This window comes from Scleropages formosus, chromosome 16 (genome assembly GCF_900964775.1).
Source record: "Scleropages formosus chromosome 16, fSclFor1.1, whole genome shotgun sequence".
Classification (NCBI taxonomy): domain Eukaryota; kingdom Metazoa; phylum Chordata; class Actinopteri; order Osteoglossiformes; family Osteoglossidae; genus Scleropages; species Scleropages formosus.
The window spans coordinates 23,597,674-23,621,531 of NC_041821.1; the positions used below are offsets into that span (position 1 = coordinate 23,597,674).

At 39.2% G+C, this 23,858-nt stretch overlaps 2 protein-coding genes and 1 long non-coding RNA gene across 3 annotated transcripts; 2 read left to right on the forward strand and 1 right to left on the reverse strand.

The window, feature by feature from the left end:
- Positions 1-385: 385 nt before the first annotated feature.
- LOC108933699 (uncharacterized) lies at positions 386-2,832 on the reverse strand. Its single transcript, XR_001966079.1, has 3 exons — positions 2,763-2,832; positions 2,066-2,143; positions 386-458 (listed from the first exon to the last, which is right to left on the reverse strand). It is a non-coding gene; the product is annotated as an uncharacterized LOC108933699 (long non-coding RNA).
- A 3,797-nt stretch (positions 2,833-6,629) lies between these two features.
- LOC108933652 (homeobox protein MSH-C-like) lies at positions 6,630-9,794 on the forward strand. The gene is made up of 2 exons (XM_018750843.2): positions 6,630-7,291; positions 7,981-9,794. The coding sequence occupies exons 1-2, from the start codon at positions 6,883-6,885 to the stop codon at positions 8,394-8,396; spliced, it is 825 nt and encodes a 274-aa protein (XP_018606359.2). The 5' UTR covers positions 6,630-6,882; the 3' UTR covers positions 8,397-9,794.
- Positions 9,795-13,038: 3,244 nt separating this feature from the next.
- Positions 13,039-23,686, forward strand: tubgcp2 (tubulin gamma complex component 2). Its single transcript, XM_018750813.2, has 18 exons — positions 13,039-13,108; positions 13,496-13,651; positions 13,886-14,014; positions 14,185-14,361; positions 14,995-15,154; positions 15,509-15,716; positions 15,829-16,028; positions 16,127-16,316; positions 16,466-16,611; positions 16,785-16,965; positions 17,563-17,743; positions 20,901-21,073; positions 21,266-21,394; positions 21,841-21,961; positions 22,396-22,539; positions 22,632-22,760; positions 22,852-23,015; positions 23,104-23,686. Exons 2-18 carry the CDS (start codon positions 13,502-13,504, stop codon positions 23,177-23,179), a joined length of 2,658 nt encoding a protein of 885 aa, XP_018606329.1. The 5' UTR covers positions 13,039-13,108; positions 13,496-13,501; the 3' UTR covers positions 23,180-23,686.
- The last annotated feature ends 172 nt before the right edge of the window (positions 23,687-23,858 follow it).

Genomic DNA, 23,858 nt, shown 5'->3' on the forward strand with positions numbered 1-23,858 from the left:
TTCATTTTTCAGAATATTTTAAAAGCTCTTTTACGATTTTCCAGATTTCAGAACTACTTTATGTGTGAATTTCAACTGTTTCTCCTGGTGTACATGTACAGTCATTCATCCTATTGCTGTATTTTCAGTGTTGAACCTTTCACAATATCTCATAAAAGATGTGTCTGTTGTCTTTTTGCCACATCTCTGTAATATGGGCAGTAGGTGGTGCAGTACTTACAGCTGCAGCCTTGCAAATGAAGGATCTAAGTTCAAATTCCACCACCTGCTAAAATCCCTTTGATCAAGGTACTTACCCTGAATTCCACCCATCCATCTATTTTCAATAACTGCTTATTCTGAGTAGGGCCACGCTCAGCCGGAGCCTATCCGGGAGGTGCGTGAGGCTGAGGGCTGGTACTCCCCGGACAGGACGCCAGTCCATTGCACTCTGCCAGAACTGCTTCATAATGATTCTGCTGTATAAACGGATAAATCATCATAAGTAGATTAATACTCTAAGTCACTTTAAAGAACAGCAGCAATTCAATGTAAAGGTTTTTTTTTTTTATTGTAACATTTTCCAGAAGCAATACTTTTTGGTGTCACTGCTCTCCAGGTCACATTACTTTCAAACTGCATTATTTTTATAAACCATCCACAGGACTGCAGAAATACAGATGCCAAAATATTTGTCACACCAAGGGTTGTTCAGAAAGCAATATTAGAATAAGTGCAGTTGATCTTATGGAGGAAAGGCTGGTGACCTCACACATGGTTTAGAATTTGTGCAGCTATTTCTGAATGTACAGTAGGTCTGAGCTGCAGAGTCTTCTCTTAATTAATTTGTTTACATTTGTCATGATGTGATCTTAGCCAATTTTTTTGCCTGGATTTCCGTTGCACAGTTTTGCAGCATCCTCCTACTCAATTAAGTCACTAATTTGATAATAGTTATCAGGATGTTTTATAGTTGCTCTGCACATTTTACAGACTTTTTCCAGCACCAGACATGTGATTCAAAACAAATGCACTTCATCTTCAACTTGCGTGACACAAACTGAAATATACCAGATAAGTTTAATTCCCAGCAAAAAAAAAAAAAAAAGCTTTTTAATGTTCCTTAAATCTGATGGCAAGAAGAAATACTATGATTTAGCAAACGATTTTTTACAGTGATACTTTAATTCTAAAATTGTCAACCAGATTTTTTTTTTCTTTGTACTTCAACTTTGCTCTGTTTTAGTGCACTGACTGGAAATTTTATCCAGATAATAAATATTTCAGAATGGTTCCATTTGAAACATTGCTGCTTCTGTGAAAGCACATCCCACTTAATACTGAGAAGAGGATACATTTTCTTTCATACAACACAAACACAACTATAAACAGTAACTGCATATTCTCACGTGTCTTCCTACAGAGAATATATTTATCTATTCGTCCTTCATTTTCACCTGATTTTGAGTATGTCTAGCTCATCATAACTAGGTCCACGTCTTCAGTTTTTTTTTTATTAGTTCACTTGGTTTAGAATCTAGATTCCAGAGACGTTCAAAAAAGGGCAGCTTACAAGCAAAGATTCCCAGCAGCCACTGACACAGGGCAGAATCCTCAGGTGGAATGAAGACAGACATTAAAGCTGGTTGGAGGATTTCTCTTGGACAGCAATAAAGCGGGACAATCAAGTACACACAGCCTAGACGGACACAAGATATCACTATGGAAGGAGGTGTTGACCAGTGTAAGAAATAAAAGCTCACGCAGCAATTTCACTTTCCTTGTACAGACTTTAGTAAAGATATTTTTGAGGTTACTAGTAAAATAAGTTCCTTGTTCTTTTTTTATTTTCATCTGACATTTTCTCTGGGTAGGGGCGGCACATTGGTGCAGCAAGTAGTGCTGCCACCTCACAGCTCTTGGGTTGTGTGAGAGAACGTGGGTCTGATCCCCTCTCAGTTTGTGTGGAGTTTGTATCTTCCCCCTGTGTTTTCGTGGGTTTCCTTCCACAGTTCAAGACACACAGTTCAGGTGAATTGGTGACTCTATATTGCTCTGTGTGGGAGGGCGGCTGTGGCTACCTTACCCTGGTGTACTGTCCAGGGGGTTACCCCCTCAGTCTTGTTCCCAGTCCTTCCAGGATAGGGTCTGGATCACTGTGACCCTGCTCAGGAAAAAGCTGTTATTGAAATTGGATGGATTTCTCTGAGTTAAAGATTTATGAAAAAATATCAAAAAGGTTGTCTTTATGAAATTACACATTATTGGTTGTAAATTAGTGCACTATTTTAATGCGAAAGAAACATTGGTTCTACTAAATGAAAAACTGAATTTTTTTAAGAACTATGATAGAAATTTTGTTCCCTAACTGCTTTGTTTTTCAGTGTATAAAAATCCTGTTATATCAGTTGCTGTGACACAACCCACACCATAATTATGATGATTTTGTAATACAAAATGTCACCAATTGATTCCTTGTGTTATATGCTTCATTGTAGGAGACTGAAAAAGCAAAGCTCTGTCAAGAACCATGGCAGTCATATGTCTACCAGGCGCCTAGGCAAGAAAACATAACAAAGCAGTAAACAGGTCTTTCTGTTTCTGGAATTGGGTATGATCATATTCCTTCTACGAACAAACCAGAAGGTAAACACCACCATTAACTCATTCATTTCACCTCTCTATTTTAATGTCACACCCACTGCAAGAAATGTACAGAGTTTGTATCAGAATTCTGTGTTAACCTTGACAAGTGAAATGGTATTAATATGAGGAAAACTTACCATGATATCATGAGATGAACTCTTAATATTATGTTGCTGTGATGCTGTGATGTCTTAACCAGGCACAAGTGCGTTAACAGCCTGAAGCCTGCTGTGTGCAGTGCAAAATTGTTCCTTTCTGAGATATCATCAGAACTTTATCTCGTGATTAACGTTACCGATTTTCTGTCCCTCTACTCAGAACTGGGACAAGTCCCAGCTGTCTGTAACACTGATTTCATTGGATAAATAATAGCCTTCTTTTCAAGATCTTCATGTTTGTAAGATGTTTATAGGATGTCTTCAAAAGGTTGGAGAGTAAATGTTGCATTTGTAATAGTACTATTACAACACACACACACACACACACACACATTCTGAACCGCTTGTCCCATACAGGGTCACGGGGAACCGGAGCCTACCCGGCAACACAGGGCGTAAGGCCGGAGGGGGAGGGGACACACCCAGGACGGGACGCCAGTCCGTCAGAAGGCACCCCAAGCGGGACTCCAACCCCAGACCCACTAGAGAGCAGGACCTGGTCCAACCCACTGCGCCACTGCACCCCCTCTACTATTACAACAGTCAACTGAAATATCACATTTTATATATCAATTTATTATGAGACAGCAGATAGTTCTCAAATACTTGATGGAAAGTTCAAGTCTTGCAAGTCAAGTCAACCTTTTCAGTGCTACAATTAATCCAGAGTTGTTTGTAAAAGATGCACCTGTGTAAACAGACATAACTGCAAGCCATGTAGTATGCATTGGATACTAATAAATTCATTAAATCATGGAACCTGATTTCCTGATGAGGAAGCATATCATACATTGCATACTACAAATATTAGCTTTCCTCATTAGATTCCATTAATGAAAAGCTATCATGTTGGTTACATGATATGGTGTCTAAAGGACAATTGTCATGAAAAGCTAGCTAGCTTTCCATGACAATTGTCCCTTAGACACCATCACACGGCCTTACTTTTTGTCTCTGAGATTACAGGAAACCATATGTGAATCTGATTAATTAATTATTACCTCTGGAACAAGTCAGTTCTGTTGAGAGAATTTAAATTGGCTGTAGCACCACAGAAGTAGCTATAAAGTCTACCTACATGAACACTCGATGCAAATTTTATTTAAAATTCTGAAGTCAAACAGGGTTCCATTAAAACAGCTATGAAATGAAAAAGTACAACTGTGCTTTTTGCACTCATCTGGGACTTATGAAACAAAGTACAGCATTCTAAAATTTAGCAGATACACAGCATCATTTTATTGCTTAGCTGACACTTCTGTATGACAGAAAAAATTCACCTCTTTCCACAGCTGAATCTTTTTACTGGAGTAACTGTGGTTGGGTATCTTGCGTAAGAGTACTGTAGAAAACCAACCCCAGGACTTGAACTAGCAACCACTGGGTCACAGTGATACCTCACTTATGCAGCTAGTAGAATATTTACAGTTCAAAATACTTTTGCTCTGGACAGGCTACATGCATTCATATATCTCCAAATAGATCTTGGCTTTTAGATTTTAGCAGTATACACCCTGCAATCCAGGGTTTACTCCTCCTCAGCCTTGCATCCAATGATTCCGGGATCGATTCCCATTCACTGCAACCCTGTTCAGGATAAACGGTCATTGAAATTGGATGAATGCATGGATGGATGGATTGACAAGCATATATACTCCAGTAGCAGTGAACAAGAAAGAGGGACAGGAGGTGGCTGTCTGAGTCTGTACTGCCTTTCTTAGTCCTTGGGGAAATTCAATCTAACAGGTAATTTACTTAAATTAAGCTTGAATTATTTAATTGATTCTCACTGTTAAAATCATGTTAATAATTAAAGGCTTTGTCAGAATTTTATATTCGGCATGGCAAGGAGTCCAGCCAAGGAGTACCCGCATAATTCTGCATCTGGGAGATCAGTGATATGAATGAATTAATTATAAGTCTGAAGGAAATCATAATTCCAAGGGATCCAGAAGATTTTGAAAAAATTTTTAAAGGAGTGAAAGTAATAAACTACTGAAAACCAGAAAATAAAGAGTGCCTTACTGGGTATGTGAAAGCGTTTTATTTTCCATTCCTGCGGTGTGCACAGAAGCATAAAATTGCTTGCTGTTATTTACAATGGTCAAGAGACAATTTAGTAAACCTCCCAAAAAACACATTATTTGTTTAATTAAATGTGAAAGTTTGCCAGTAAACCTATTATGGGCCTTTTATTGGCAAAATGTACTGCATTATTCTGAATTTTCTTTTTTCTATGCTACCAACATGCAACACACATTGTAAGATTCGTGAATATTAAAACTGGCAACATTTTAATGGTCAAAAGTAATATAAACTCAGTCAAGGAGGTATATTATGTATGTTAACGTAAATGACAAAAATCACATATTTCTGTATTATAAAGGCTTCTGCATGCCTTTCGAACATCTTAGCTAGTAGTACTGCAGAGATCTTTGGGTTTGGCAGCTTCAGTACACAGAGAACAGCTGGACACTCCACAGATGACCCAGACACCTGGGGTTTCTGACCTTGCCAAACCATTGTGCTGATCCAAGGTGAGATAAGTACGCTTAAATGTAATTTAAGGGTTTCAGTGGAACCTCATGTAGGAGTGTACACTAGCATACAGCTGTGGATTGCTTTAAAAAAAACAACATAGTGGACCTCACCATCAAAACTTCTATGAAGTTGCTTTACTTTAAACAGACCATAGCTGCTCCTGCTGTGATCATTTACTCAGGTAATGTTCACAAAGAAGGTAATAGCATTGCTTATCGTGGACATGTGGGGCTGAAGAATACAACCCAGATGTGTGAGTCACTGCTCTTTAAAGGGTGACTAATAAAGAGAACATTGTCATTTCCAAATGAAGTATATTACAGTGCTATTTAACAGCAAACAATCATAATAAGGAAACACAAACAATTTTATGGCCATTGCGATCATCTTGATGTCATGTTTCATACATGTGTTTTAGGAGAAGAAAAAACTATGCTTAAATGTTTTATTACTCATTAGATTGCTAGTGTAGGAGACTTCATCTATGAAGTAGCCTCAGGGATATGTATTAAATTTTACTCTGTTTTCATAGACCTCCTGTTTGGACAAGAATGTTGTTTTAATGCATTTTTCTACGATTTAAGCAATGGAATCATTTCTACGGGCTGGGCCAATAATAAATCTATTTATTTGTGCATTTTTATAATCTGGGGGTAAATGACAGTAATACTGTTTTTCACTTGTCCCAAAGTTCGGCAAAGAGTTGATTAAATTAATTTACTAAGTTGAATTTAATTCTTTTAAAATTTGTGAAAATAACACTTTTGATCCTAAGCACTTGCACAAAGTTGATTAAAATATGGAAGAACTTCTGTTGCACATGGCGAGCGAACATCGTCAGTTTTATCCCTGCCTAGTGAATATACGCGAGACACACACACACACACACACACACACACACACATTTTTAGAATAATTGAACCTATTTTTAATTAGTCCGGTTTTATAATCATTTTTAAATGATTACAAATAGTATTTGAAATACCTACAACTCCTAGCGAGTACGTGATATATATTCATTCGGAAAATATTCCTAGTATGTAAAAAGTTCTTTTATGTTAACCAGCGTTCGCTGTGCTTTTTGTTTACGCGTTGCCTCATGCGAAAAACCTGAACGGCGCTTTTAGTCTGTAAGAAATTACTGTGGGGCTCCAGTAATAAGTAAAAGGGGCTCTTTTGTTGCGCTGCCCTGCTGATTAATGACATGAGTATCGCTCCAGAAGACGCGTGTTGCAAACAACTTGTGTCCTTCAGCCATCTATGGACGTCCGCAGCAAGACGTTGCTTCCTGGAAAGTCTTCCTCGAGGCGCGCCAGACGTTGCTTAGCCAATCATAAGACACGCCGGCGACGACTTCTGGCCAGGCCGTGCGTTTCATTGGATGGCGGGAAGATGAGAGGAAACATGCAGCGCTTTAAAAGCTGACAGCAAAGCAGATGCGAAGTGTATAAAGTTTCATGTGAGCATCTGACAAATACCCAACTGTTCTTTTTCCAAGGATTTGCTGGAGGCCAGAAAAGAACGCAATCCAGGGACTGTCAGTTCATTTAAGAGGTGTATGGCCCCATACTCTTGTAACATGAATCCTGTCCAGGGGTCTCCCTCCCAAGATCCGACAGTTCAGGAGAAAGGAAACACTGAGAAGGAAGACCTTAAATCACCAGACAAGATTGCCAAAGGATGTAAAAGCAAGACATTCAGCCTTCCTTTCAGTGTGGAGTCGCTGATCTCACAAAGAACAACTTACAGGACACAGTATTCTGCATTTGATGCAGATGTGGGTCTGTCAAAGACTGTGGCAGAGCAGGAGAAATCAGACCCATCTCCAAGGACGCTATATAGAGGAGGTAACATTTCCATGGATACTTTCCCAAACTTGACAGAATGCACAAGAAACGATACTGAGGACCCTAATGAAAAGGATCAGAGCACCTGGATCCAGAATTCAACTTTTTCAACATCTCCTAGTAAGTTGTCGCTGTTTGCTGTACATCCTGACAACATTTCTGTGAATCTAGTTATATCTAGTTATATATTAACTATATCTAGTTAATGTTTTGTTTGTTACATTTAGACAGTGACATCTGTATTCATCATTGAAAGTTTTCTCTTTTCTGTGAAAATATCCAATAATTATTGTGTTATTGATGTGTTTCTGATTTGTTTCTGTGAGTTCTGGATGGAAGACTGTGTAAAGGAAACTGTTTTTTTTTGTTGTTTTTTTTATTATTATTATTTGCAAGTACAGGTTTTAATTTTTTAAAAGAGTTGAATAAATGGTGGACCTACAATCTGAAGCAATCAAATGTTTTATAATTTTACAAAGTAACTTTTCTTTTGGAGAAAAAAAAAAGTATCACTTAATATTTGAAATTAAGAAGATGTCCTCAGCCATTTCTCAGAAGATTATGTAAAGGAATACCTTATCCATCAAATATGTGGATGTATTACAGAAGACACGTCAGGATAAATTAAGTTAACCTTTAGTAACAGTATAACAGCGGCGCTCCTACTAGTTGCTAGGAAAATATTGTGGCGATAAATAATTGCATAATTTAACATTTTGTGACTCGAAAGGCCATGTCTCATTTTCAGAAAACAATTGAAAATTTGCATTTACCAATATGCATTTTGCATGTTTTTCTTTTGTTAACAGGAGACTCAAGCCCACCTCCATGTCCCCTCAGGAAGCACAAGAACAACAGAAAACCTCGGACCCCTTTCACCACATCACAGTTACTTTCACTAGAGAGAAAGTTTCGTCAGAAACAGTACCTCTCCATAGCAGAAAGAGCTGAATTCTCCAATTCTCTCAATCTGACAGAGACTCAAGTGAAAATCTGGTTCCAGAACAGGCGGGCTAAAGCGAAGAGACTGCAGGAGGCTGAGCTCGAGAAGTTTAAACTGGCAGCGAAGCCACTGGTTCCAGCCTTTGCCTTTCCTTTCCCTCTTGGTGGGCCCTTGACTTCTCCATCCATTTACGGACATTCCAACTCCTTCCCAAGGCCCACCTTACCAGTTCCGGGACTTTTCAACGGACCTGTTGCCTATGGGATGTATTATCTGTCCTAAAGAAGACTAACCCAGCAGGAAAATGAAGAGCATCCATACTGTCATCTTCATGTTGCCATGTAAAGTCACTGCAGTGTGCAGTGCTACACTGGTATGTGCCCAGTGGGTGCTACTAGGAGGCACTTACCACAGGAGAAAACTCTGCATTTAGTTCTTTTTCTTCCACCTCATTGTATTCACAGGTACCGATACTGAGTGAAACTGACTTCGGGTGTTCAACCACAGTGACATTAATCTCCTTTTTTTAACAATAGCAGTCAGTTTGTATTATTCTTTTTGTTTGGTAAATATTTTTTATATTTAAATAAAGTGCATGTCTTCCTTTGGATCTCAATTTCTTCTTCCCCCTTGCACAAGTGTACATCATGTCTAATGGAAGAACGCTAAATTTGTAGCTGTCTGGTCATGTTGTACGTACTTTTTTCATTAAACCCAGTTTTGAGAGCTAAAATCATGTGTATGAAATTCCATTGAATAAGTGTAGTTTATAACACTTGTTGTGGCTGTAAAAGGTAAATTATTTCACGTTAATTCCACGACCTGTGCCTTTCCGCCGGGTTTCCTGTTGAAATCCGCTCGTGTGCTTAATGAGATGTTCCGCGTTGTCACAGCGTAGGTACTGAGGTACGCAGGTACAGCAGCGCTGTAACACTGCGGAACATCTTATTAACAGCACACGATACGAGCCGAAACCATCTTTCGGAACCGAAATTCTACCTGCGCTACATAAAGTCGGTGCAAAGATTTGCTGCGGAGCAAGTAAACGCGTTCTTGACGTGATTTCCAAGACCCCGTGGACTCTTCTGAGCATTTGAGAAAAAACACACACACACACACACACACTGTATTTGCTTTCAAAGCAAGTCTGCTGAATAAGTAAATCTAAATGTAAATGTAAGTCACACTGAGCGCGCATCTTTTTTTTTTTATCGGTATTAAAAACTGGTGCTTCCTACTTCAGTTCATAATGGAGCAAAAACCACTACTGTGCTAGAGTGTGTAGCAGGGTACATTTTTATCTGAAAAACTCCCTAGTATTTTCTAAAGAAGAAAAAAAGTTTTACTACTTTAAGAATTTTTAGAGGTTTCTATTTTGTTAACTTGTACTTGATGGGAATGAGCGGCGGGGTGGTTGGAAATGCCTGTAATAAAAAAGACGGTAAAATATCTGGAGAGAAGGCTGAAAATGCGACAGTTGTTAAATATAATTAACCTGCATTTGATTATTGTGAAAACAGAAAAGGTTTTGAATGCTCATGGGTTCATTGGTTTATAATGTAACGCAAACTGTACTATAGAGATGCCGCCTGTTTTCGCAGATTTCAAACTTCTCTAAAGAAAATATTTATAAAATGTTTACATATCATTTGTACATGTCATGTGTATATTTTTTAAATGTACAGGTAACTTCGAGACAAACTTTGCGTACAAAATACTCAATAAAGCTTTGAGATTGTTCACACTTGGGCTTAACTATTACTGTGTTCGTGAACATGAATATAACGTTTCTGAGGTCAGTTTTTATTCGATATATAGTTACTGGAAATCCACGTGCTTCATGTACAATATTATTTGGTGATAAATGTGCTACTTGCAGGGGGGCGCAGTGGGTTGGATCGGGTCCTGCTCTCCGGTGGGTCTGGGGTTCGAGTCCCGCTTGGGGTGCCTTGCGACGGACCGGCGTCCCGTCCCGGGTGTGTCCCCTCCCCCTCCGGCCTTACGCCCTGTGTTGCCGGGTAGGCTCCGGTTCCCCGCAACTCGGTGTGTGTGTGTGTGTGTGTGTGTGTGCGTGCGTGCTACTTGCGGAATTTTCCCTCATTAACCTTCGGATTCTGGTAAAAGCGGACCGATTTACAACTTTTTATAACTGACAATAGATCATAAAATATGTTATTTTTCATCTGATTGCCATAAGGCTTCGGCACTTTCTCCGCACTGGACACCCGAACACATGAGGTGAGTGAATCGCACGGCTTTTATTCAAATCATGTTGCACGTGCAGTCAGCAAAGAGAATCGAACACCACATTCAGGGGTTCACACACACACGCGCGCGCGAATGCTGTTTTATCAGGTAAATTAGGTCTGTAGCACTGAGCAGAACTGGTGACAGTGACTAGGAATCAAGTTGGTGGAACATTAGCCATAGGGGGTCCTTTATGTCCTATAACTGGCTTATAAATAATTATAACGGTTCAGCACAATTTTGGAAGGGAGCACTAAACACAGAAAGCAGTTCCGAGCACCACCCAAATATTAAAATAGGCAAATGTGTTATTTTAACACAAGATTCTGTGCTTAAACACACCGTAAAGTTTTTTCAGTTTTTATTTTTATTTTTTACTTTTTTAATTTTTAGTTTCTAATTTCTTGGCATATATTTCTACATTAAGAGTTTTTGCCTAAAAGGCCTCCATGGAGTTCTAAGATGTAATGTCTAAAAAAGACAACGTTTTAACCACCACTGCTGAAATGACTACTGTTCTTTAGACAAAAATAACCTTTACACCACTTTTACTCCTGTTACATTCTCTACAGCCATTTCTCCTGAGTGAGTGAGTTTCAGCTGGAAGGAAATGACTCAGTAATTTAATTTCTTCTCAAAACCATCAGTTGTGTGAACTGATGCTTGCATGTTTATTTTTATTGTTTATGTTATTACACCCCTTGAAATTCGAGTATATAGACAGGCCGACACGGTTTGTTCCGGGTCAAAATTTAGTCTAAACGGACTAAATATGAATGAGCCTCAGACAATCAGATTTCTTACATTTGTATTTATTAGTCTGGAGTGCATTTCAAAGATGTTTTTTTCTTTTTTTTTCAGGTTGCCTGAAAATAACTTTTGCACATGCTGTTTAAACATTATTCAGCTTCAGCTATTTTTTTTTTTCTTTTTTTTATTCCTCAGGGAGAAAACCATATACTGCTCTGTTGATATTTTATCTGTGTCTGTTGGGGAAAATACATTGTGTTTACGGAAAGGTATAACCAGCACCAAGACTTTCAAGACTTTATTTTACTGTCATAATCAGTTGATTGTGAAGTAATTCATTGCATAAACTAAATTTTGGCGTGATTATTCAGCAAACCAGAAGGAGCAACACAGCTTAGGGTAGAATTATTGCGAGCACAAAACCATGACTCTTTGCTACAGTGTGGTTTTGGCTGCATCAGACTCTCATGATTTGTATCCCCAGGTTCTTGGCATTCTTGATGTCACAATAGGCCAAAATATCACAGACTCCTCAATCCTGTCCCAATACACTGGGGAACCGCCACTTTAGAAATTGCTACTCACTCCATTACTACTTATTTACCTCTGTTGTGAATTCATCACTTAGTCTCTTTCAGGCAGTTTTTATGAGCATCTGGTCACAAAGTGCAGTCATTTTCATTACTGTACTGTGCAGGAACTGGCCTGTTAGTACCTTAATAGTCTCAAAACACAGATTTTGTCCTTATATGTAGTTTTCCTAACACTTGTTTCCAATTACCTACTTTTACACAGAATGGGAAAGTAAGAGCTTTGGCTTTTGGGTATTCTGCCAAAAATCTGAAACTTGAATTTTTATCTAAATTAAATAACAGATCATCAATAACTTTTTAAGTTCGTTTCTTAAACTTTCATGGTGCCAACTCAATGACACTTTTCAACGTGTATAATACCAACATTTTTTTCTGTTGTTTTTTCTTTTCTACCGATCGAATTTCTGCCGACAGTCATGTTTCGAGCAATGAAGTACTGAGTTCAAACACTAGGTGGCAGGATAAGAACAGGCACGAACTGAACTTGGGACATGCGCAAAACACATATTTACATAATTATGAATAATCTTGAAAATGGACTTCATGTATATATTTTTTACTCTAAATTACTACAGTAAATAAGTTTTTATCCCTGATCTTGCTAAACTACAAGGTCCGATATCCTTTGGTTTAATGAATATGCTTCAAGGTCCTCCTCTCTTAACCACAGCGCCGCCTAGTGGGCATATCTAAATTCACACACACACACACACACACGCACACGCACATTTTCTGAACCGCTTGTCCAATTCACATCTAATAATGCGTTAAAAAATCCAAACGTACTTCATATTTTTTTTTCGCTACTGTTAAATGAAAAAAAACTTTGCCAATTGAAAATATGGTTCTATCTAGAAATGTTTTTAAATGTGCTTAGTTTTTTTTTTCTAATAAAGAGAATATGTTATTTTTACTTGAAGCATGCGCAGTAATTTCCCCGTATAGATAGATAGATAGATAGATAGCTCTGGGGTGATTCTAAAAACTTATATTTCATTCGAAGTAATATTACACTTGGATGTGACTACGGCTCTAGTTAGGGTCTGCTTAGCATTGTGCTCAGCGATGCTAGTTTTGGCTCTGACGATCGAGGTTCGAATCTCACCTCTGATTAATACTTTTGAACAGCGTACTAATTCTAAAATTGCTCTAGTAAAAATTACCCAGCTGTACAAATGGGTAAATACGTGTAGTTAGATTAACATCGTTGTAAGTCGCTTTGTAGGAAAGCCTCAGCTAAAATGAATAAATACAAACGTTTTAACTAGACGCTACAGGGCGGAACCTTTGGGCGGAGCGCCACGCGATCGCCGGGATGTTATGTGTGTAACACTTTGGTTTTGTATATTGGCGCTCAGGCGGGAGAGGTTGGTGTCACCGTGTGGATTGCAGCGCTGCATCGTTGTGAGTCAGTGTAATGGTTTTAAATGTACAGTATGTGCTTATGATTTTTTATGTAATGCTATTATCCCTGGGGGTTAGGGGTTAGTTGTAAAAAGTGCGGAAGTCAGTGTTCGTTTAAAATCAGACCAGCCTTCAGTTCAGACTGAGCTGTTGTTGCTGCTTGCTTGGTACGTGCGCATGATCGTATGTTTTTAAATATTTATGTTCATTGCAGCTTCTTCTTGCATTTTTAAAACGAACACTGACTGACTACACAGTTACAGAAGCTGGCGGTGTTAACTTGAATCGTGGCTCAGTGTGTTGTTGTGCACCGCATCGGCGTAGTTTCAGTCAGTGTGGAAAAGAATGAATCACGTTGTTGTTTGTGTGTTCATCATGTCTGTCAAGAGAACAATGAGTGAGTTCCGAATACATCACGATGTGAACGAGCTGCTGAGTCTGCTCCATGTCCGAGGAGGCGATGGGGCTGAAGTTTACATTGATTTACTGCAAAAGAACAGGACCCCCTATGTGACAACCACAGTGTCAGCACACAGTGCCAAGGTGGGTAGAACTAGCACAACATTCTAACTACCAGATCGGCATACAAACACACCACTTTGGCCACAGTAACATAAACTCTACCTGTTTAATAATTACACTTTTCTTTGCTAATGAAACATCATTTTTTATTTTATATATACTGATGCAGTTTTCTTTGGTAGATGTATTAAGAATGAATAGCTGCTGCCCCCAGAATCTCCTTGCAGCTTACCTACTTTCTCCGCTTATGAGCAGGTTAAAATAGCGGAGTTCTCAAAAACGCCGGAAGACTTCCTGAGGAAGTATGAGGAGATGAAATCGAAGAATGTCCGTAACCTCGACCCTCTGGTCTATCTGTTATCGAAGCTCACAGAGGATAAAGAGGTGAGCAGATGTCTCCCTGTGGCACAAGTTTTCACACAATGACATTAGAGAAGTCATATTTGTTTGTCTGTATAGTTAATGATGGTGTAGTGGAAAGGGAAAGTTCACATCTTTGAAAAGATTGTTTGAAAATAATTTTTGTCATGCCATTGTTTTTTCCGCTTCCTTAGGCACTTCACTGCCTGCAGCAAAATGCCAAGGAACGGTCAGAAGCTTCTGCCAGTGCCACAGCTAGCAGTAGTACCAGCTTTAGCATTCCCCCAACCTCTACCAAAATGTCCATGCAGGAGCTAGAGGAGCTGCGGAAGAAGCTTGGTACAGTCACAGCAAGCTCCACAGTGCAGCAGGTCTTCTGAGATCTTATGTGCTTTATGTGCTTGTTTTTGTGGCTTCCAGTTTTTCTTGTTCCATCTGGTGGTTAGGGACATGTACCTGTAGCATCCTACAGCAAGGTTAAGTGAACAGTTTCTAGTAAATCGTCTATGTCTGCTTAGAGTTACTGCTTCCGGAGTCAGAGGCTTGAATGTCTCCTCCTGTTGTCATACCCTTGAGCAAGGTACTTAATCTGAATTGCTCCAGTAAAAAATACTGAGCTGTATAAATACTTGTAAGTAGTTTAACATCCTAAGTTTCTTAGGAGAAAAGCATCAGCTAAATAAATACATGCAAATGTAAACATTGTAAGTCACATTGAGGAAAAGCATTGGCTAAATATAGGGACAGCTGGTAGTGTAAAAAATTACATAACTGTAGAAATGGGTAAATAATTGTAAGTAGCTTGACATTGTCGCTTTGGAGAAAAGCATCAGCTAATTAAATAAATGTTAGTGGATAAATAACTGAAAATGTTTAAATAGGATTATGTCAGTATTACTTTTGCTGTAATTAATTACATAATTAATGTAAGTACTTGTATTAATGTTTGATCTTGATAAAAGTGATGCTTGTAGAACAGCATGTCTTTTTCTTCCCCCTTACAGTCAGCTGAAGTCACACGCAAGATGTTAAGGGAGAAACATAGTAAGAAGAATCCAACAGTGCTGCACCCTGTGTTCCCAAATTGGGTGTATGAAAGACCTGCACTCATTGGGGACTTCCTCACTGGCACTCCAGTCGTGGCAGACTCATCGCTTGCTATAGGTATACATTCATAGATACACTTCCAGGGGTGTCCACTTTGACCATCGAGGACTGTCTGCATGCTTGGGTTTTTTTCAGCTTCTTTTGTCTTTAGTTCATAAAAATATTAAGGATAAATCTGTTATTATTAGAGTATCGTTATTGTGTTTTGGCATATTTTAAATCTGAGTTTGTAACCTTGTATTGTTTGCTTCATTTAGGAAGATTTAGAACTCGAGTGACTGAGTGTAATTAGTTTGAGAGGAATGTGCACAAACAAGGAAGCCATCCTCATTTTAAGGCTTATGATTGCATCCAGTGTTGCGTTTGTTGATATATTCTTATTTTATCTCTTTGACTTTTGTATATTCACAGGTAATATGCCTCTGGCAGCCCAAGAACAAGTACTGGTTGAAGACCTGTTATATGTACTGGTAGGAGTAGATGGAAGAGACATTGTAGCACAACCTGTTTTGGGTAGACAGAGTCGCTCCTTCGTCGTTGATCCAACTCTAGACATGTCAGTCAAAGAGCTCGTCAATAGGATACTGCCGGTTGCAGCTAGTTACTCCACAATCACTCGGTAAATGAAGCTTTAACAATGCTATATGTTTAAATCTATTAATCATTTGTAATATAAGACCAGTTTTTAGTTTTGTCTCAGTATATTTATGAGTATATGTCTCCTCACCCAGCTTCACAGAGGAGAAGTCCTCTTTTGAGTATGGCCAGGTGAATCACGCTTTGACGGCTGCCATGAGAACGCTGATGAAGGAGTACCTAATCCTGGTCACCCAACTGGAGCATCTGCATAGGCAGGGCCTTCTCTCACTGCAGAAGCTGTGGTTCTACATCCAGCCTACTATGCGGACCATGGAGATCCTCGCTTCAATTGGTGAGGCTGTCATGCCTTGGCACACATCCTCAGGTGCTGTCAGCATTACTTGGTGAAGTGTCATTATGCTGAAGGCTGCTTGCTGATTTTCATCTCAGCCACCTCAGTTGACAAAGGCGACTGCATGGGAGGGTCAACTCTGAGTCTCCTCCATGACAGAACATTCAACTACACTGGAGACAGTCAGGCCCAGGAGCTGTGCCTGTACCTCACTAAAGCAGCTAGTGTACCGTACTTTGAGATACTGGAGAAGTGGATCTACAGAGGCATCATTAAAGACCCATACAGGTAGAGTCCTTTTAAAGTGTTACATACGCTAACTGGTCATGTGCCTTTGAGCGCCTTTTATATGGTTGTTTTACAGGTTAGTATGTGCAAATACTGAAAATGTAGATTGTGCCTTTTAAATTAATTTGTTGCCGAAATTGTTGTAATAGTGAATTTATGGTGGAGGAACATGAGCTCCAGAAAGAGAAGATTCAGGAGGACTACAACGACAAGTACTGGGATCAGCGGTATACAGTTGTGCAACATAGAATACCATCTTTTCTCCAGAAAATGGCAGACAAAATACTAAGCACCGGTGAGTGATTTCTTTTTCTAAATATAATTACACTATGAGCTATCCTGAACAGGTGGCTGTTTTCTGATATTGGGCAAATGTGTCAGTAGAATTACCTGTTATGTATCCCATTTTCTCTTGGCATATCACCTAAATATTTGTATTCATGAAATCACCAAGTTTCTATTTCATAGGAAAGTATTTGAATGTGGTTAGAGAATGTGGTCGAGACGTGACATGCCCTGACGCCAAGGAGGTGCTGTACACATTGAAGGAGAGGGCATATGTTGAACAAATTGAGAAAGCTTATAACTATGCCAGCAAAGTCCTCCTCGATTTCTTGATGGAAGAGAAAGAGCTGGTAACAAGGCTCAGGTAAACTCTCCCGGAAATGTTTACCTTGCACAATTATGCAGTTCCCTACAGTTGAGTTTGCTGTAGAGAAGTAGACATTTTTAAGTTTACATTTATTCATGTACCATATGCTTCTCTACAAAGTGCCTTCCAGTGAACAGTATGTAGTGTTATCAGCCCACACCATATTCACCCAAGGTTATTTACGCTGATATATATACACTGTTTACCATGAGTTACTCATCCACATACCAGGGAAACACACCTTCTGTTACTCGCACACTATGGGTGATTTTAGAGTCACTAATCCACCTGAATAGCATGTCTTTGAGTTGTGGGAGGAAACCAGAGCACCAAGAGTAAACCCTACAGACATGGGGAGAACATGCAAACTCCGCACAGACTGAGGGGGGGATCAAACCCATGTCCTCTCACACCATCCAGGTGCAGAGACATCAATGCTACTCACTATGCCATCATTTATTTTTGTTTTCTTTCCTTGTCTATTTACAAAATCAGAGTGATACATCTCTGGAATTCAAACTGCAGCTTTCTATACCCCTAACCAGTTTAACCACAAGACAGCTTGCTGAGATGCATTTTGGCTTCCCTTTGCAGGTCAATTAAACATTACTTCCTAATGGATAAGGGAGACTTCTTTGTGCACTTTATGGACCTTACTGAGGAGGAGCTCAAGAAACCAGTGGATGACATCATTCCTCCTCGACTGGAGGCCTTGTTGGAGCTTGCTCTGAGGATGAGCACCGCAAACACCGACCCCTTTAAAGACGATCTAAAGGTAAGGGCTTCTGTCTGTCTGTGGCTTTTATTAGAACGGATATTAATGAGCTATATTTGTCATTTTATTATAAAACAGCTCACCAATATTCACTGTTTTCCTGTTTTGTGAGCTTTTATGTGCAGGTCATTGTCATGGATTTAAGTGGATTTCCTTTAATACAAAAAGTAGTTCCCAAACTGTCTAAATGGGGGCGCCAGAATCATTTATGTTGGAAACATGCGTCGTATGACTAGCTTTTCAGTAATGTCTCCAGTTGCAAGTAACGTAAGTAAATCAAGACTGGAATGGAAGCGCCCTAATTAAATGAAATTGCAATGCTTGTTGTTTTATTTATTTTATTTTTTATAGAGCGCTCTTCTCACGCAGTGACACAGAGCGCTTTAGCACAGACATAAGGCAAGAAAAACAGATACAAGCAGAGAAGATGGTCAACTAATGGCTACCATAATGAAGAACTTATTATAGAGCTATAAGTATACCTACTGGCCACCGGGGAAAGGAACAAAAACTCCCAATTGAAAGTTTAGGGAGAAAAAACCTCTGGGGGTCCACGGGCCAATGGTAGCCCACCCCTCCTGGGCATTCTAGAAAATAACAATTAGTAAGCCAGCGTTTAACAAGTAATTATAATGTTGGTAAATGGCATCTTGGATCCCCGACTCGGCATGGAACGTCTCGATCGTCACGGCAGATGGACATCATCCTCTGTCAGCATGGTATTCGTCTGTCACCACTGGCCAGCCTCCTCGGGTCTTATGTAGCGAGGTAGTGCTCAACGAGAAGATAGGACAGAGTTAATTTGTTAATTAAGTAAATTTAAAATGCATTTTTGTAAAGGTGATAAAATAAATAACCAAGGCAGGTTGAATTACATTACGAGGTGGAATGCCTGAGCGAACATGTAAGTCTTTAGTCGGGATTTGAAAACAGAAACAGACGGGGCATTTCTGACAGTAACTGGTAGACTATTCCACAGTTTAGGTGCTCTATAACTAAAGGCGCGACCTCCTACTGAGGTCTTATTGATCACAGGTACTTTAAGGTAACCTGCATCTAGTGAACAGAGATATCGTCCTGGGATATAAAGATTAATGATCTCACAAAGGTAAGCCGGAGCAATGTCATGTATTGCCTTATAGGTCAAAAGTAGGATTTTTATAATCAACTTTATAAGAGATCGGGAGCTAATGCAAGGATTTAAGTACCGGTGTTATATGGTCGTACTTCCTAGTTCTAGTAACAATTCTCGCAGCAGCATTTTGTACCAACTGTAGCCTGGATAGAGTCTGGTACGGACAACCCGACAATAAAGCATTACAGTAATCCAGCCTGCTGGAAACAAAAGCATGAACCAGTTTCTCAGAATCCCATCTACAAAGGAATCGCCGCATTTTAGCTATGCTTCTTAATTGGAGGAAGCACGACTTAGTCAAACATTTACATGCGATAGAAATGACAGCTTTCCATCCAGTAGGACACCCAAATCCTTGACACAATTGGTACGCTTGAAGGTAATACCATTTGTTGTAAAGATTGACGTGATTGAGTCGAGAGTTTTGGCATCACCACCCACCACAAGTACGTCTGTTTTACTGGCATTTAGAGATTAAAAAAAAAAAAAATTATTACTCATCCATAATTTTATACTGGTAAAAAATTAGTTAACAACACCACATGTGATGGATCATCTGGCTTGAGCAATACATAACGCTGTGTGTCATCAGCATACGAATGGAAATTAACATTGTGCTTGCGAATAATATCACCCAGTGGTAACATATAAAGTGAGAAAAGTAATGGACTCAACACGGAGCTCTGCGGCACACCATACTGAACTGTAGTAGAGATGGACGGGGTGCTGTCGTCGGATTTCAATAGAAATTGTTAACGGTTTGCTAAATACGATTCAAACCACTTCAGAACAGTACCTCTTAGTCCAACCAGGTTTCCAAGTCTACTCAGTAGGATACTATGGTCAACAGTATCAAACGCAGCACTCAAGTCAAGTAACATAAGAATAGAGATCTGACCAGCATCAGAAAAAATAAGAATATCATTAACAACATGTGTAAGTGCCGTTTCAGTGCTGTGACCAGTGCGGAAACCAGACTGAAATTTTTCAAATATATTATGGTGATTAAGATGTTTTACAATTTGGGACGCTATGATTTTTTTCAAGAATTTTGGATAAAAACAATAAATTGGAAATCGGTCTATAATTACACGGGTTATTACAGTCCAGATCCGATTTCTTTAGTAGGGGTCTAATAACGGCAATTTTAAGGGCTTTTGGAACACATCCATTTAGTAACGACGTATTAACAATATTAACAATAGGTTCTGTAAGCACGGAAACTGCAGCTTTCAGTAATTTAGTGGGGATTGGGTCTAAAGGACAGGTAGTACTTTTCATAGAGCGAATTAGCACGGTAATTTCTTCTACAGTTATTGCGTCGAAGTTACTGAGATAGTGCGGACAACTAATATCGTCAGAAGCGCTTATGTTTGCTAAAACCGAACTAGAAGGCACTATGGTTTTGCGGATATTCACTAATTTATTATTGAAAAACAACATAAATTCATCATTGGTAATGGTAGTAGAAATATATTGTTTATCTTTGTGTTTACCAGTTAAGTAAGCGATGGTATTAAACAGGAAGCGAGGGTTCTTGTGATTTTCATCAATTAACTTTGCGTAATATTCGGATCTGGCATGAAAAAGTGCCTTTTTATATTTTTTTAGACAATCGGACCAGGTTACATAATAAACGTTTAGTTTAGTTGAACGCCATTTACACTCTAATTTACGACATTCTAACTTTATTGCACGAGTTGATTCGTTGAACCATGGCAAGTTTCTATTTCATAGAACAAATTTAGGAGGTAGATACATGGACGTTCAGTTGTGTTCACTTATAACTTGCTGTTATATTGGTGGCAGTTGCATGTTACCAATCATATTCTCATTTCTGAATAAAACAAGGTTTGTACATGTGAACTATAGCATGGATATATCATGCCATAGCTTGCTGTGTTTAACTGAACATGTTAAGTACAGCCATGTAAGCCTGATTCTCTCCCCGCCACCTTCCATATGTTCCTGGCGGCTTGAGTTTGTCATATTTCACTCTCTATTCGTCTCTGGTTTTTCCAGATTGACCTCATGCCCCATGATGTCATCACTCAGCTGTTGCGTGTGCTGGCCATAGAGACTAAACAGGAGAAAGCCATAATTAATGCCGACCCAACTGATGTGGCCCTCAGTGGGCTGGAGGCCTTCTCCTTCGATTACATCGTCAAATGGCCACTTTCGCTTATTATCAACAGGCAAGTGTTGGACACCTCTTGGTCCTCTAATTCTCGTTTAGAGCACACTCCACTGTTTTCTATCTCTTGTTAAAATTGCTAGAAGTATTTTTCTCATGCATGTTGTATTTGACCAGTTAGAGCTATCAAAGTAAATTTTATATAGGTTTCTTCAGTAGTATATGAAAAGTATATTTATCTTTGTATTCACAGGAAGGCTCTGACCCGATATCAGATGTTGTTCCGGCACATGTTCTATTGCAAGCATGTTGAAAGACTGCTGTGTAACGTGTGGATCAGCAACAAGGCGGCAAGGCAGTACTCTCTTCACTCTGCTAAGTGGTGAGTATACAGTGAAGCTGCCAGGGTCCAAGTACTGAATACCAGTGAATGACAGGTACATCACATCATTGATTTATACCCAGTTGCTTTGTTAGTCGGTTGAATTTATGCTTGTCTGATTAATGTTTTTCTGATTTTAGGGAAACTGTAGACTTGTGTGACTGCAGAATTATTTGTTCAACTGCTTAAAGATTCCCATGACATGATGTACTGTTAATTGATAGATATATGAGCTCTACCAGATGTTCAGCTGGCAGTGTGTGATGTGATGATGATTTGGATATCGACTGGGCAAGCCTGGAATCTGACATGTGTGTGTGCGTGCGTGCATACCTGCCTGCCTGCCCACGCATGCGTTTGCAGTGTGGTATGACAGAAAGGTTTGTTAACGTTTGCATAAAATGTGTTAGCTTGACGGTCAGTGATGTTTTGTTTCTCCTGCTCAGGTTTGCCGGAGCCTTTGCCCTGAGACAGCGGATGTTGAACTTTGTCCAAAACATTCAGTACTACATGATGTTTGAAGTTATGGAACCCACATGGCATATCATGGAAAACAATCTGAAATCTGTAAGAAGGCTTTAAGGCCCATATGTTCAGAATCACTTGTGTAACACATTTTAGTGCTCTCCTTTTCTCCTTTTTTTTTTTTTTTTTTTTTGTCATTTGTTGTTAATGTATTTCAAGAGCTGATATGTATTGTAAATCACTTTGTAGCTGTCATCCATGTGTTTTGTTTTTTTTATTGTGAAGCAGTTTAGGAAGCTGCTTTCACTGCTGCTCTATAAAATGTTGTCTTGTCTATTCTTTACCTTGTTCAAGTGGTATTTCATCTTTGCGAGGAGCAGAATAACACAAATCGTAATATCACTTTTATTTATGATTAATGGTAATGCTCAGATTGACGTTTTGTTTTCAGTGTTTTAGCATATTTGAAATTTTTTGCCAAATAATGAATAATTTCAACTGCAGGGTGTACTTACTGACTGTATCATTCTTCCTAGGCATCTAATATTGATGATGTCCTGTGCCACCACACCAGCTTTCTGGACAACTGCCTGAAGGACTGCATGTTGACCAACCCAGAACTCCTCAAGATCTTCTCAAAGCTCATGTCTGTGTGCGTTATGTTCACAAACTGTATGCAAGTGAGTACTCGTAAAAGACCGTCTAACAGTCCTGTACTGTAAGTGAGCAATGCCTCTTTCTGAACAAACGAGTGTTGACTTTGTCACTACAGCGCTTCACACAGAGCTTGAGAGTTGACAGTGAAATGGGGCGCCTTACTCTTGAACATGGCACAATGGAAGGTCCCCCTACAAAGAATGAACGAACAGAAGAAGCCGAGAAAAAGAGGCTCACTTCCAAGGTAATTTCCTGTTAGAGGTGTTATTTGTTGTCACAGTTCTCCTGGGTTCTCTTCTCTCAAATGTTTTGCCTCTTTTCAATTTTATTTCAAGTATTTAGCAGATCATGTAGATGCTCTACAGTCGGACTCTGGCTTCGAAGCTACCATTAGCAAGTTTGACTGTAATTTCAGCAGCCTGCTGCTGGAGCTGTTGGACAAGCTCAGCATTTACAGCACCAATGACTGTGAGCACAGCATGATCAACATCATATACAGGTATATTTTGTCAGCCTCTGTTATTACAATGCTGAACGGCAACCACTCCAGCTAGTGGCTGAACTGAGCTTCTTTCTCTGTCTTCAAGGCTGGACTTCAATGGATTCTACACAGAACGCTTAGAGCGGATGGCCGTCGAGAGAAGTCAGAAGGCAGCTGCCTAGTGTCAGTTGTACGTGAAAGACGTACGTTGTGACAGTGACTATATTCCTTCAAGATGAGCACTCAGTGAAGCTTAAGTGTGAAACACATGTTGTGGTGCAACAGAAACTGTAACAGATGTTGTTAAACAGCATGATGTATGTATGTTTGAACACACTCCCATCCCCCCAAACTTTGCAGTGAACCTAAAATGTGCAGTAAGATTTTCTGTCTCTTGTCACATATATAGAAAAGTGTATGGATTTTATTTGTTATTGTACATTAAGATTGCTTTACTAATAAGCACTATTTTGGTAGTTTTTTCTTTTCAAATGAAATAAGGTTGGATTATGAAATGTAGAATATTGTGTAGTGTCAGCTGCATTTTATGTATTTTTTTGGACTGCACCTTACATGAAGTTTCAATACTTCAGTCACAGTATGTGTTGTAAGGAGTCTGATTCAATTAAAGATTGCACAGTAGCTTCATAATGAAACATAAAATGATTGTAGTCAAGTTTGACTTTGCTGACATTAAAACAAGTTCCCTTAATCTTGTGTATGTGGGTTTAATTTTTCTTGTGTTTTATGGTGTAGCCTTGTAATCCTGGGTCTAATTCCACTCTGCTGTGGTACCCTTGAGCAAGGTTCTTGCTCTGAATTGATACAGTAGGAATAACTGCTTGAATGGTGAATCACTGT